This window comes from Drosophila eugracilis, unplaced genomic scaffold (assembly GCF_018153835.1).
Source record: "Drosophila eugracilis isolate 14026-0451.02 unplaced genomic scaffold, ASM1815383v1 contig_1104, whole genome shotgun sequence".
Taxonomy (NCBI): Eukaryota; Metazoa; Arthropoda; class Insecta; order Diptera; family Drosophilidae; genus Drosophila; species Drosophila eugracilis.
This window is the reverse complement of record NW_024571881.1, coordinates 580,111-595,262: the sequence shown is the minus strand read 5'-3', so window position 1 is coordinate 595,262 and position 15,152 is coordinate 580,111. Positions and strand designations below refer to the sequence as shown.

Sequence of the window (15,152 nt, the reverse complement as noted above, 5' to 3'; positions counted from 1 at the left end):
TAGGAGCGTACGAGTATATACAAATAAATAACCAGATTCGCCAAATTCATTCATTCATTCAATAAAATATAACACAAAGTAGCCATCGGTTCGCCGAATTTGTTTTCTCTGCTAGGCATGACAATTTCAGTTTTCCAAGGAAAAGAGCTTTATTTTAGGTGGTTAGCAAGCCAATTTCACGATACGATATGCTCTTCGTAGAAATTGTTGAGGTAAACTGAACGAAAAGAGTATTATGACGGGGGATAGAAATGATAATGATATGATTGGATTTATTAAATAGAAAGGTAAGAAAGGGTATTCGAATAAAAGGAAAGATAAATACTCATTACTTACTTAACAAATAATAGTAAAACTCATATAAAGTAACTTTAGTTATAAAAAGTAACATAAAATCCCCAACTAGCCTGCCCTAATGATGTTTAAAATACATTTAAAACGAATTTATTTCTATTAGGCAAGCTAAGCGGTCTCAATAATAATTAAAATATTATACTGCCTAAGCAAATTTGCTGAATAATTATGCAGAGATTAACACCCAATTATTTAAATACTAAATGAAAACAAAACAAAGCCCATTCGCTCAGTAAAGTCCCGTGGTAATCAGAAAAGTAAACATCGGGAATTGAAATGAGCAGAACGAGATACAATCTTCAAACAGCTTGAATCAGAAAAAAATCAGAAATGAAAACAAAAACAAAAAAAAACGAACTACAAGCCGAGAACTCGTTAATTAGAGAAGCTTTGGCTTGAAAAGCTTAGACAAGAACGTGAACCGAACCCGACTTAGCAGCTGAATTATGGAAATGCAAATTATAAACGGCATAAATTACAGATTAAGCGAAGGGAAACACGGCGAAAATAAACACACACACACATGAACAGCAAAGCAAAGCAAAAAAAAAAAAAAGCTGAGGGAGAGCCGCCCAGACTTGTATTTACAATTTGATTTCCTAGAATTCCTCTGCCTGCGAACACATACGCTAAAAAGCTATCATGAACGAACATGTGTTGCCATTTAGCTGCCCGGTTATGTCTCTTTACCTCTCTCACTATCTCTCTATCTTACACAGAAAGAAATACTTTATATATATATATATCATTTTATAGGGTTAGCGGGGATGCTTGATGAGATTTGGTGGGTTGAAATTATCCTCTAGTTAAATCTTTCACAATATGAAAGAAACTAGTACCTAGTTCGCCTACCAATTCTTTACCTTTTCTAATTACTTTTCTCTCAGTGCCTTACGTTGATCGCACTTTAAAACGACGCCGGCAGCGAAACGACAGCGCTGAAAAAAAAGCTCTCAAGCTGCCAAGCTACCAAGCTCCCACGCTGCTGCCTGCGGAGCTAGAAATTTCGTGCTCGGCGCTCATTTTTATTTTAGTTAACGAAACGAACGAACCAGCGGCGCGCTAAGAAATTCAAGAAATACTATAGCAAAAACACTCAACCGAGGCGGAAATAATTTTGCTTTAGTTCTTTTTTGCTAGCGTGTGTGCCGTCGAACAAAAAAAAAAAAAAAAAGAAAATCAAGAAATAATACAAATCACCTTTATAATAATAATTTTCTCCTTAACGAGTACCGAAACGAAATCGTGGCTCTTTTTGGCCATCAACGATTAACGAACAATTAAACGAACTCTCTTTGTTATCAGTATTGCACAAAAATAAATAAAAACCAACCACACAACGAACACCGAAAGTAGTAAAGAGAATAGCAACGAAAAGTGAAAAACGTCAGTGAGTGAGTGTGAAAAGCAAGAAAAGTAAAAGTCCTGCAAATAGAAAATTGTGGAAGGCAGAAAGTAAAATCTATATTAAAAATATATACATATATAGTTTATGTATTGCCGTGTGCGTGTGTCTGAGTGTCTGATAAGCCCCTCATCCCAAGCTGATTATTTAGCTATATAAAAAAACGCTGGCATACGTTTTAATATATATGTATGCCAGAGTTAAGTGCTTTATCAAAACGGAGGCGAATACGTAATATGAAATTCAATTGAATTGAACGGAGTTTTCGAAGAAATTGTCAACGAATTTGATCTAAAGCAAGCGATCTGAGAAGGTTAGTCAAGCCGATTCTCGAACAAAACATCATTGTGATAATTTAGTAAATGACGCAAAAATCGGAAAAACAATAAAAAAAAAAAAAAGAAAAAGAAAAGGAAAAAATGAAACACACAGAAGTGATATCTAATCTTTTGATTTCATGTCCAAGCCAAACTCCTTCACCCTCCGCACTTGTAAGGGGAAAAAATATTTATTGATCAGGGGTACTTGAAAGTGTTACCTTACCTACCGATAAGTTTATGTCAGCCGGAAAGAGAGCGACGGGGGTGCGAAATGTTTGCTATTCCCTTTGGCCAACATGTCGTATGCGTAACGTTAATTCAAATCGCTCTCGATTTATGTGTGTGGACATGTTTTATTGCCCAACCAGAAGAATGCCTTATAAAACCGCTCGCAACCCACTCACACTTATATCTACATATTTATTAACGTTCAACTGTTCAACTTGTTTGACTTTTGGGGCTTCTTCTTTGCCTTTTTTTTTTTGGTTTTGGTTTTGTTTTTGGTTTTTGGTTGATGGCAGACGCCAGAAACCTGGCCAAAATTAGATTTGATTCGTAATACGCCAACATTTGTCAAAACGCTTCGAGCTGTGGCTTTTCAGCAAACAAAACCATAAATAGAAAATCCTCTTCCTTGGGTTTTTCCTAGAAAGTTATGAGTGTCAGAGTTTTGAATAAAATCTATAGATATTATAAACTAATAATACACATTTAAAAGAAATGATGTCTAGCTAATTAAAGCCCGATGAGAGCATCGACCAGTTTACTGACCTAGGGTCAATGGCTTTGTCTACAAGTTTGTAAGACCGATCAATGAAGTAATATCTCATGTGAAACTCTTTCAAGGCAATCGCGCTAATCAAATCAAATATTTTCTCGTGCCATAAAGCATTTGGTTAGCTATCAAAATTGTGGAATTTAGATAGAGCGAGCCATCCATCTAGTTTTTTGGGGGTAAGCTCCATGAAAGTCAAATATTATATAGCGCGGCCAAAACAAATGTCGATCCCAAAACAAATGGCTCATTTGATTTATAAAGACCAAGTTAAGCGCCCGGGGCCATAAAATGCGAGCAGAGATAGCGCCAGACAGTAAAGCACATTCATATATGTATTAAAAAAAAAATATATATACGAATATCTATATAATATTTGTACAGAGCCAAAGGGGAAAAATGTGTCTCTGTACGCCACAAATTCTTTGCATTTTTCCGCCTATGAGTTTCGGTCAGAAAATAACTCGACTTTCTATAATTGTGTCTACCCGTCTGTTGTTTATTTTTTTCAGGTTGTAAACAGCAGCAGCAGCAGCACAACGACGCGGGTGGAGAAGAAGAGTCAGCGTCTGCATCACCATATAACCTCCTCATCCTCCAGCTCCTCAACTACCCAGGCTCTGTCCACCTCATCGGAGATGAAGGCGGCGGAAATCAAGAGAGATCTCACAAATATCCAGAAGTCCATGTCCGAAATCAACGATCTGGCCAAGGAGCGTATCACAGGCGGACCTGGATCCATTAGCACCACCTCAGCCTCAGCGATCACAGCGCCCAGCACAATGTCCCAGACGACGACGAGCAGGCTAACAACACCCAAACTCACATCGGCCCATCCGTCGATCGACGATCTCAGGGGTCTCAGCAGCCAGGATAAGATCACCCAGCTGCAAAAAAAGTGAGTAATCATTGAGGGGATTTCTCTAGGAAATCTATTAGTCTATTTCATAGTGACTAGTCATAAAAACTGTCTTTCTAACTATCTACTAGATAGTCAATCATAGGAGATAGTGACACATAAAGAAGCTATTTTTATGGGCAAATGATGAAAGTTAATCAAATGTAGGGATAGTAAATAATAGAAGACAAAAGTTATATAGAAATTGAGAAAATATAACAATAAGGCGATAATTTGACACTCTCTGACTTTAGAAGCTTCTAATTTCCCATAAACTTCTATGTATTCCGTTGCACTTATAAAGCATTTCTAAACTTCTCTCGCCAGACTTCGCGCCTCATTCGAGAATCTGGTAGACGACGCTGACAGCAGTGTGATCGTGACCCTGCCGGATGACGATGACCACCCGCATAACCACTTTGGCAGCGGCCTCAACCTCAGCCATCCCACCGCCGCCCAGCTGAGTGCCAGTGGATTGAGCGGCTCAAATAAAACAATCGACACGATCAAGTTCCAGGAGAAGAGCATGAAGACCGAGTCCAAGACGAAAGTGGTTACCGATGGCTTCAGTTCCGAACAGGCCACCAGCAACTCCGCAGAGATGAAGCGCCTTCAGGCCGGAGATATAGACTATCAGGAAAGCAAGGGTGCGTCGGCGATGAGGAACCGATTGGAGATGGATGGTGTGAAAACGGAGGAGAATGCAGCTGTCATTAAGGTGAGTGTTAGTTGAGTAAAAGGTCCAGCTTAAGGATAAAGATAAAGCAAGATTAAAATCAGATTACTTCAAAGCACATCTACATAGACGTATTTCCCATATAAGAAATTTCAAAATCAGTGTTAATAACCTGCTGCAAGTAGTCATTGAACTCGCCCCTGAAATCTGCCCTCTATCAAAAAGCTTTCGTTAAAAGCTATTTAGGGTAGTAGAAAGGGTAGTTATTACCCCCAATGGATGGACACCCCATTTGGAAGCTTTCGCTAACTGTTAGACCATGGCACTCCTCTCAGTTTAGAGTTCATCGCGTGCATGTTAAGGTCGCATCAGGGACACCAGCGCCAAGGCGTTTATATTCCAGTCCATAGTGAAAACAGTCCAAAAGTGAAAGTTGTCAAGCCGATAACTACTCCCGCTTACTCATAAGACAAGGAAAATCGATTGTGTGGCGCCGAAAAGCGGGCAACACTCGACGTGATTGTAATGTGAAATGCTCCTTAACAAGTGCCTGCTCCTCGGGAGCCCCAAATTCATTCGTAACTACTGTAAATCCAAAAAGGACAAGCCCACCGGAATGTTTAGAAGAGTTCAGGTACTAAAGAACCCAGAAATATAGTTTGGTTTTCTGTTTGTAGTTTTCGCCATTACACCTGTTACCCAGGGTTACCAAGAATCGGTGATGAAGGGGAAAAACTAAATTCAAACAGTTGATTTTATCTAATCAGAGATGGTGGGGCGGCTTTATTACATCATTGTTGATTTGCATACGTTTATTGGAGTTAATTGCTTTATGATGGGATAATGAATTTCGGAATGTCAACGATGATTGTTTGACCTTTTCCTTGGAATTTGGGATAAAATCAGTTGGAAACGGGATTGGTTTTATAACCAAATCTAGTCTACTACTGAACTACTTTTAATGGCTTTTTTAAGTCCTTTTCATCACAAAACTCTCCATCAACACCTCGTCCATCAAAGCCCCCTTATAAAGTATATACCAACTCAATCCACTTAAATATATATTCAAAATCTCACACGAGGGCAGCAATTTGAATGGATGCTAGATGATTGGCCCTCCGCCAAAATATTTAACTAACAGATAGACAGCCACGCTCCATGTGCAGCCAACAAGTGCCCGGGTTTGAAGATTCATAAAAAATCCAATAAAAATACTTTGATACAGTTTTATATGGATTGTGGAAGAATCCACATAGTCTTAGGACATTTGCGTCAATTGCAAGAAACTGATGGAACAGCACGCACCATTCCACATTATTTCCGAGAAGTAATCGAAGAAATAGGAGAACCATAACCATACCCATTCCTCTCCCCATTTTTGATTTATTTCCCACGAGTTAAAGCTCCGAATTTTCGTATATTTCAATGGCAAGAACAAAATTGCCTTGCTCTCTTTGTTTTATTTTCGAATATATTTTTTGAATAAAACGCCTCAGAGCGATACGCGGACCTCAGTAGCAGACAGACGAGCGTCGTGAGCGTTTCAGCAAATCGAATTATATGTAGTTGAATTATACAATAGAACGAGTCTGTATAATCATTTGCATATATAAGAAACTGATGTGTGTCAGTGGCTAGATCGTACTAAATTCAAATACAGCGCAAGTGACAAAGACTTCCTAATTAAAACACAAATTAGACTTACCTACAGCGATTTTGTTTACGAACGAGAATATTGTCACAGGTGTTGCAAGCTATACGAAAAATATATATAGAAACCGACCTTCGAATATTACAAACTGAAAACACTCGGTGGTGAAATTCGAAATAAGGAAACAAGTTTATTCTTAAAAAATAATACAACTTCCTAAAAAACTTAAAGAAACTAAAGATACTATAACCGAATAAAAAGAATGCCTACTTTGATGAAATCAGCGTGAAAAATAAACGAAATATCCTATAAAAACGGAAAATCGAAAACCTAACGACAGATGGCCTACCGCTTTCGACGCTATGTGAGCTTTTACCAATGCCTTCGTTGAGTTTTCCCCAATATCATATGCAAATGCGGCTCAACAAGTGTCCGATTTGGTCATTTTATGCCCTGCAATGTGTATAGAATCATCGTTTCGTACAGTGAAGCCGTGTCAAGTGCCTTGTTAATTGTCATTTAACTGTAAAATTATTACAAGTTCTATTTGTCGGTCAGTGTCACACACACACAGACAGATACAGCAACAACACTCAAATACACTGAAACCAAAACACAAACACTCACACACACAGAGAAAGTGATGGCGACGTCGACGTAGCCAATTTGTGCGCTATTTTTATGTGAATGAAAATAAATAAAATACAAAGTATATAGAAAGGAAAAAATACGCAAACGAAACAGCTTATATATTATATATATATAAATATATAGAAGTATATACGGAACGAAATAATCAGCAACTACCGAACCGACTTTGGCATTGAAATACCTGCCACCTAATGTCCAATCAGGCACCCTGGCCCGTTCGCAAGGGCATCTTCCGCTCGACCGGTCAGTCGGATTTCACGCCCACCCGATCACCTAGTCCTATTGTGGAGATGCCATTATCACCACCGCCGGTGGGCACACCTTCGAATAGATTTGGGATTAATTCACCGTTATCCCCACCACCACAGCCCATTCAAGTGGTGGCAGGTTCAACGGCAGCCACTACCATGTCCACTGCGTCCGCTGCCAGAATGTCTGGAGCAGCTGCCTCCGCTTCTTCGTCATCCTCCTCTTCTTCTTCGTCATCGTCGTCGTCGTCGTCGACGCAATCCTCTTCGAGTTCTAGTTCGCACACCAGAGTACGTAAAACTTCTAACCCGCCCCCACAGCCAATTAGCAACTGTCCACTGTCGCCACCACCTCCACCACCACAACAGCAGCAACAACAATTGCCACCACCAACGCCCATCAACAACACCAACCACTCAGCAATTACAACTCCCAATCACAACAACAACCACAACTGTAATCAAATGAAAAACGTTCGCGAAATTCCCATTGAGGTGGAGCAGAGCAAGGTATAACCGAGAGGGGGGTGTGTCCATAAAGCTTTAGTCTAGATTTAGTGACCCAGTGAGGAGGTTGTTCGATGATAAGGCTAAGGGCTTAGCTAGGTATAACAGTTTGTATAACATTTTGTGTAACGGGTTCGAAACTGTTATACCAGAGAGTTCTGTTAAAAAGTTTAAAATTGAGTAAATTTTTCAGTTATATAAATCGTTTTCATTGGTATTTTTGTACACATTTCATGTTGTATACTTGAGCTATCTTTATTCCAGATACAACTTGATCAATCCTTACTAATTGCTATATCTTCTTCCCATATCGCGCCCCAATAAAATATCCAGGAAGCGCTCTCCCTGCGCACCGGCGACATCACACAGCAGGCGAGCAACAATGTGGCCGCTACCAGTATTACGGTGCAGAGCGAGAACTTTTCTGCGGACAAGAAGGCGATCTCCCAGTCGCAGCAATCGCAGACGATGACCTCCAACGGGATCATTAGCCAAGAGAAGCACGTATCCTCCGCCTCGCAGGCCAACTACTCCATGTCACACAAGGGAGTCTCCAGTACCGGCAGCAGCATGATCACCAGCTCCCAGATGTCTGCAATGAATGGCCAAATGCTAAAGCTTACCGATCTCAAATTGGATGACCTTAAGTCCCTAACAGCGGGCAGTGGACAGCAGGAGATCGAACAGACCATCAATAAGTATTCCAACATGCTGACCTCAATAGTGAGCTCCCTGCAAGAAGATGAGCGAGGTGGTAGTGCCATAACCGCCTATGATGTTGGTGGCAAGAAGTCTCAGTACCTAGAGAAGATCAACGAGGTCATTCGGAGAGCCTGGGCAGTGCCCACACATGGCCACGAGCTGGGCTACTCGTTGTGCAACTCCCTGCGCCAAAGTGGTGGCCTTGATCTTCTCATGAAGAACTGTGTTAAGCCCGATCTCCAGTTCTCCTCCGCGCAACTGCTAGAGCAGTGTCTGACCACCGAGAACCGCAAGCATGTGGTAGACAATGGTCTAGATAAGGTCGTCAATGTGGCCTGTGTCTGCACCAAGAATTCGAATATGGAGCACTCCCGCGTGGGTACTGGCATCCTGGAGCATCTGTTCAAACACTCCGAAGGCACCTGTTCGGATGTGATAAGGCTGGGAGGCCTAGATGCTGTGCTCTTCGAATGCCGCACCAGCGATTTGGAAACTCTGCGACACTGCGCCAGTGCTCTGGCGAATCTATCGCTCTATGGTGGAGCTGAGAACCAGGAGGAGATGATCCTGCGAAAGGTGCCCATGTGGCTGTTCCCATTGGCCTTCCACAACGATGATAACATCAAGTACTATGCTTGCTTGGCCATTGCTGTGCTGGTAGCCAACAAGGAGATTGAAGCCGAGGTGCTGAAGTCTGGATGTCTGGACTTAGTAGAACCATTTGTCACTTCCCACGATCCTTCAGCATTTGCGAGATCCAATTTGGCGCATGCCCACGGGCAGAGCAAACATTGGCTGAAGAGATTGGTGCCGGTTTTGAGTTCCAATCGGGAAGAAGCCCGCAATCTGGCTGCTTTCCATTTCTGCATGGAGGCGGGAATCAAGAGGGAGCAAGGCAACACCGACATCTTCCGGGAGATCCATGCTATTGAAGCTTTAAAGACAGTAGCCAGTTGCCCGAATGCCATTGCCTCGAAGTTCGCTGCCCAGGCCTTGAGATTAATCGGAGAGACCGTGCCACATAAGCTATCGCAACAGGTTCCCTTGTGGTCCGTGGAGGACGTGCAGGAGTGGGTGAAGCAGATCGGTTTCAATGACTACATCAACAAGTTCAACGAGTCCCAGGTGGACGGAGATTTGCTGCTGAAACTAACCCAGGAAAATCTTCGAAATGATATTGGAATCGTTAATGGAATCCTGCTGAAGCGATTCGAACGCGAATTGCAAAATCTCAAACGCATGGCTGACTACTCATCCAAGGATACGGCCAAGATGCACCAGTTTCTTTCGGAGATCGGTTCTGATTACTGCACCTACACGTATTCCATGTTGAATGCTGGAATCGATAAGTGTGCTCTGCCGCATGTCAATGAGGATATGCTGATGACGGAGTGTAACATCCAAAACTCGATCCATCGCTTGCGAATTCTCAACGCAGTCAAGAATTTGGAGAACTCGCTGCCCAGCTCATCGGAGGAAAATATGGCCAAGACACTGGACGTTTTTGTTAGCTATAGGCGATCCAATGGCTCCCAGCTGGCCAGTCTGCTCAAGGTTCGTAGACATGAAGGAATTTAAGAGGACATTTTCACTTACAAGTTTCCATTTATTTTAGGTTCACCTGCAGCTGCGTGGATTCTCCGTATTTATTGACGTGGAGCGACTGGAGGCTGGCAAATTCGACAATGGCCTCTTGAACAGTATTCGGCAGGCAAAGAATTTTGTCTTAGTATTAACGCCCGATGCTTTGCACCGCTGTATAAACGACGAGGACTGCAAGGACTGGGTGCATCGCGTGAGTAACTTATAGCCGTATTGGCCCATTCAACCAGAAGATACTTATATGGGGAGTCTTTGATCCGTAGGAAATCGTAGCTGCCTTGAACTCGAACTGTAACATTATACCCATCATGGACCAGCACTTCGATTGGCCTGAGGCGGAGAGACTTCCCGAGGACATGCGCAGTGTGGCGCACTTCAACGGTGTTAGTTGGATCCACGACTACCAGGATGCTTGCATCGATAAGCTCGAAAGGTACATTAAGCGACGCATTTAGATCTGGATTAGCCTGGGACTAGGACGATGGAAAACTCCATTACCGATTACCATAAGCCTGAATAACCTAGAATAACTAAAAACTAAACACTTAAACTATTCCCATTCTTCTGATGCGGCAGATTTTTGCGCGGCGAAAAGAATATCGATCGCATTGCGGCAATGGTGCCCGGCACCCCCGGTTCGGTCTCATACCAAAGAATGCACAGCAACGAATCCGACTACCAGAGCGGCGGAGCAGGCGGTGGATCAGGAGCAGGAACTGGAGGAGGAGGTGGTGGCGTCGGCGGCTCAGGCAGTGTGGTGGATGGCCTAATGGCGGCGGCCAATGGCAGCGGACAAGGTGGGCCAACGAGTACTACAACTACTACTTCTTCTACTCCCAACTCCAACTCAAATCCAAGCTCAAGCTCTAACCAGAGTCCCCCAGCGGCTCCAGCGTAGAGTGAGCCAAGTTAAGCTAAAGATTTACAGAGCTAGCCAACTCGAATATGTTTTAGGCTTAAGCAGAGATCCTCAAGTCACACTCTCTAGTACAACTCTATCTATCTCTCTACCCCATATACACACTCACAATACTTTCTCGCTCACCCAATCAACCAACCCATTACTACCCCCACTACCCATTACTTTTTACTCTTACCAATTAATAATTGATTTAATTCTGATTGCCACACACTCGAAATCGCTTGAAACGCCGTCTCGCGCGCAGCTAATCACCAGGCAAATAGGTACCGCCAATCTCCCTCACCGGCCCGCCAGAGGGGCAGCACCTCGCAGCTGAGTGGTTATTCCCGGGCGCCCTCGAAACGCTCCCAGATCCTGACCCCCTATCGCACACAGCAGGCAGCCCTGCTTCACAAGTCCGGAGCTGGCTCCGCATCCATGCAGAATATGACGCCACTAGCGTATCTGCCTCCACGAAGAAGTTCAGCCGCGGGATTGAGTCATGGATCTGGTTCCGGCATGGGCAATGGCTATCGATCGCACAGCGTGGATGGGTTTCTAGATCAGGCGGGTTCAACACCCGACCAAAGGATAGCAGCTGCAGCGGCCAAAGTGACAGCGGGCAGTACAGCTCTCACGAATGCCAGTTCCACAAGCACTTTGCAACCCGAAGAAGAGGAGGTGGAAGCTCCCCTCAGTGATTCGGTGACGCGACGGGATAAGCATACCCTATCCCCTCCGGGAAATGTCCAACAGCACAGAAAGTCCCGAAGTCTGGACCATATTCTTAGTAAACAAACCCTAGCAGAACTGTTGCCACCGAATAGCGAAGTTTTAGATGGAACGCAGAGCATGCAGAATTTGGCCATTCCAATGACCCCGCAACCCCAACGAAGAGACACCAGCTCCTCCTCCAAGTCGCCAACACCCGAAAGACCTCCACAGCCTGCGAGAGAAAGGGTAAGGGAACGTCAGAGTCCCGAAGGTGTAAGTGCGACGGAAAGTGAGCGTGAGGATCAGCCGGATGAATGCTTGCGACATGGCAATCAACAAAGAGCCTCGGCGTCGGTTCATCGCGGAGCCAGTTTGACCAGTAACAAAACTTCCAACTCATCGCTGGGCTCCAACTACAGTGCCGGGGGAAACAACAAGACGATCTTCAATCGAACGATGAAGAAGGTCCGCTCGCTGATAAAAAAGTAAGCCATAACGAGGAGGCGAACAGACGAGGAGGACCAGGACTCGCTGTCCCCACTCGTCGCTCGTCACTCGCTATATGCTCCATATAAATTTTAGCCATTTTTTCACGAACTGATTTCTGACCAATACAACGCTTTTTTTTTCAAATGGTATATTTCGAACTTATCTTATTCTAGTACTCTACTCTATCTTACTAGGGACAAATTTATTAATATAACTTCTTTATCTAAAATAGTGTTTTAATCTGTAATCAATATTTATGATCATTTATAATTTATGAGTTATTTACTTTACCAGAAATCAGTTCGTAAAAAGATGGTATTAGTTATTCGCCCACTAAGTGCCTGTTAACACGTTACACGCCAATGGCTGCATTTGTGCCATCTAAATAGAATCTCATCCGATCATTTACTCATCAACCCTCAAAACCCTTGGGACCCCTCACAACCACTATACCTCTCTGACTCCCATTCGCCGCCTCTCTACTTCTTTCTCTCTGGTGTTGGTACTCGCTCGCTATTTTTACTTCGCCACTCGTTGACTCAACTCGTTACGCTAAGCATCCACTAAAATTCGCCTGCGTTGCCCAAATTTAAAACAATATATACGAACAGCCCCCTTCCTCCAGTTTCTTTCTCTTCAAACTCTATTTGCCTTGTGATTAGTTGTTGATTTTGATATTTAATTTTTTTATTGAAAAATGAGTAAGCGAATTTAAATTGCAAACACTAATTTATGAAAATAAACAAAAAGAAAAAACACAATTAACGACTGCATAAATACGATACCTAATTTATAGAGAACAAAACAAAAAAATCAACTAATTTTAAACACTACAAGAAACAAAAATACATTGAAAAACGAAAACAAAACAGAAACACCCTATATTTAATATGCTATTTATAATTAATATGTTTAAAAATTTGTACATTTCTCGCGTATGAAATTTGTTCTTGTAACCGTCCGCAAAACGTATATTAGAAATTGCAAAGTTTGAAATTAACCCATGTGGCTTAAAACGAAAATATTTAAGTGATATTTAAACTACGTATATCTTAACTTACTGCAAAATTTTTACAACAATACATGCTGTACAAAACCTAATTTTTAGCGCAGGAGTTTTTAAGGCATATTTTTATTGATTTTTGCAATATATATTTAATATTTAAATAGTGCCTAAAGTTAAAAACAAAAACCGATAAAAAACCGAAAAATACGAAAAACAAAAATAAAATGTGACTTAATGCAAACGAAATGTGTATTATTGGCCCTATATAGCCCGATTTCCCTTGCTTTATCAGTTCATACAATATCATCAACCGCATGTCGACATCCTGATTCTGTTCGTTTTGTGTTATGTTTTTAATTGCGTGCCGTTTTTGAATATATGTTTGTGTCTCTAATGGAATCCGATATGTTTTATTTGTATATATATTTTCACTTTCTTTTCTTCCCTATCTCTCGCTCTCTCTCTTCAACCGCCTGGACTTTATTTGTAGACCATAAAAGCGAAATTGGCTACGGCAATCCGTTGTAACTGTTGTTATCGTTGTGCCTGTTGTACTGCACCCGCCACAAAAGCACCCACCCTTCAAATCGAATCGAATTCGAAAAAAAACCCATCATCGCACCCGTGAGATCAATATCGATGCCCACTCAGCATCCGCTGTCTCGACAACCAACATTCATTGTTATTTATTGCAAAACAACCAACAACAAAAAACAAAACACACAAAGCGAATAGCGATTACCAATAAACGTGTATATAATTGCATAAATCGAAAAGGTCCTGTTAAACATTTATTTAATTTGTTATCCAACCATCCATCCTCCTCCCAATTTGAATAGCAACGAACTGGAGGACGAGGAACTGTCGGGCATTATCCTGTCCAAGGCCACCTCCCCCAATGCCGGACGTATGATATTTTGGTAGGTGGATAATCACCACCCACCTTGCATACACTCAACCCCACAGGTGCATCGAATTTTTGTAAATACTTAAAAAAAACGAAACAAAACACAATAAATGCGAAGGAATTAGAAATATTTAGCCATATATATATATAGAAATTCATTATTACAAAAAAAAAGTATACCCACAGTATAAATATTTTAATGTAGCACTGGAAAATAATGTATCAAAGTAGCCAAGCCCTTATTCTGTTCACATTGTCAAAAAAAGGGAGACCTCTGGAATTGTATTAGTAATTCGGAAATACATTTGTTCAGAACGCTTTCGATTTTAAAACAGATTATAAGTATTACGAATTCGGAAATGTCCGAGAACATGGAGAACAAACTGTCCCTTGAGCCATGCGACGTTATCACTTTCGAGGGCCCTTTCGTCGGGTCCGTGTGCAAAAAGCTGGTCATCGGGAATCCTAGCAAGACCCACAGGATCGCCTTTAAGATGAAGACCACTACTCCAAAGCTCTTTTTTGTGCGTCCTAATATTGGGGTTTTGGGGCCTGGCGAAAAGGTCAGCTTGGACATTTACATGAATGGATTCAAAGAGGAGCCGTTGCAGAAGCGTCACAAGTTCCTTCTGTTGGCGGCCGAAGCAGCTGGTGATATGTGCGATATGCAAGAGTTCTGGAAGCAGCAGAGTCCCGAGAACACCTGGGACACCAAGATCAGATGCGAACTAGTCTACCCGAAGGAGGAGCCGTTGCGCCAGGCCGGTGGTGGACCTAAATCGGCAACAGAATACAAGGAAAGCGAGGTCACTTTTAATGACGGGGTCACCGAGCCGATGGCCAAGTTGCTTAAAAAGCTCAGCAAACTGGACGATCAACGTCTTGCCCTTAAGGAGGAAATCGGCACATTGCGGGACCACTCTATTGGATCCGGTTCTGGTCACGAGGTGGAACGTCGTGCAAGCCAAGGGCGCAGTACTTTCTTCTACGTGGTCGCCTTCATTCTCACCATCCTTGGCGTCTTCGTTGGCGCCTTCTATGGCAAGAATTTTTTGTAAACTTTTTTCGTGACACATTTTAGGGCCAAGCCAATGAGTTAAACCAAAATAATCAAAAATTTGTTGTCAATTAAAAGTAATCATAACATAAGAACTTGTTTTTTTTTATCATTTCTTTTACAAAAGTTTTTCCATTCTAAAACATTAAAATAATTTAACAAGTACACTTGTGGGTGAAAAAAAATTTAGCTTTCAATTTAAAATAAAAAGCAACGGCTTTATTTTACGATATAAATTATTCTTTATTTTTGCAATTTCTTTGGTTTTATCGTCAAAATATTTCTAACT

The 15,152-nt window shown here is 42.0% G+C and overlaps 2 protein-coding genes across 10 annotated transcripts in view; both read left to right on the top strand.

Annotated features, from left to right (window-relative positions):
* The window catches only part of LOC108109800 (NAD(+) hydrolase sarm1), a 38,604-nt gene extending 24,462 nt beyond the window's left edge, over positions 1-14,142 (top strand). For 4 of the 9 annotated variants that reach the window (XM_017218511.2, XM_017218513.2, XM_017218515.2 and 1 more), the window contains 8 exons: positions 3,367-3,752; positions 4,080-4,470; positions 7,819-9,741; positions 9,803-9,982; positions 10,053-10,222; positions 10,366-10,586; positions 10,956-11,889; positions 13,739-14,142. In XM_017218511.2, the coding sequence (XP_017074000.1) occupies positions 3,367-3,752; positions 4,080-4,470; positions 7,819-9,741; positions 9,803-9,982; positions 10,053-10,222; positions 10,366-10,586; positions 10,956-11,889; positions 13,739-13,823 (4,290 nt within the window). In that variant the 3' untranslated portion in view covers positions 13,824-14,142. Of the gene's footprint in view, positions 1-1,340; positions 2,073-3,366; positions 3,753-4,079; positions 4,471-5,948; positions 6,444-6,475; positions 7,489-7,818; positions 9,742-9,802; positions 9,983-10,052; positions 10,223-10,365; positions 11,890-13,389; positions 13,519-13,738 lie in introns of those variants that run through there. The other 5 variants (XM_017218516.2, XM_017218512.2, XM_017218518.1 and 2 more) reach the window with 5 other exon arrangements.
* Positions 14,143-14,165: 23 nt separating this feature from the next.
* Positions 14,166-14,955, top strand: LOC108109803 (vesicle-associated membrane protein-associated protein A). Its single transcript, XM_017218521.2, has one exon. The coding sequence runs from the start codon at positions 14,166-14,168 to the stop codon at positions 14,862-14,864; it is 699 nt and encodes a 232-aa protein (XP_017074010.1). The 3' UTR covers positions 14,865-14,955.
* Positions 14,956-15,152: the final 197 nt, after the last annotated feature.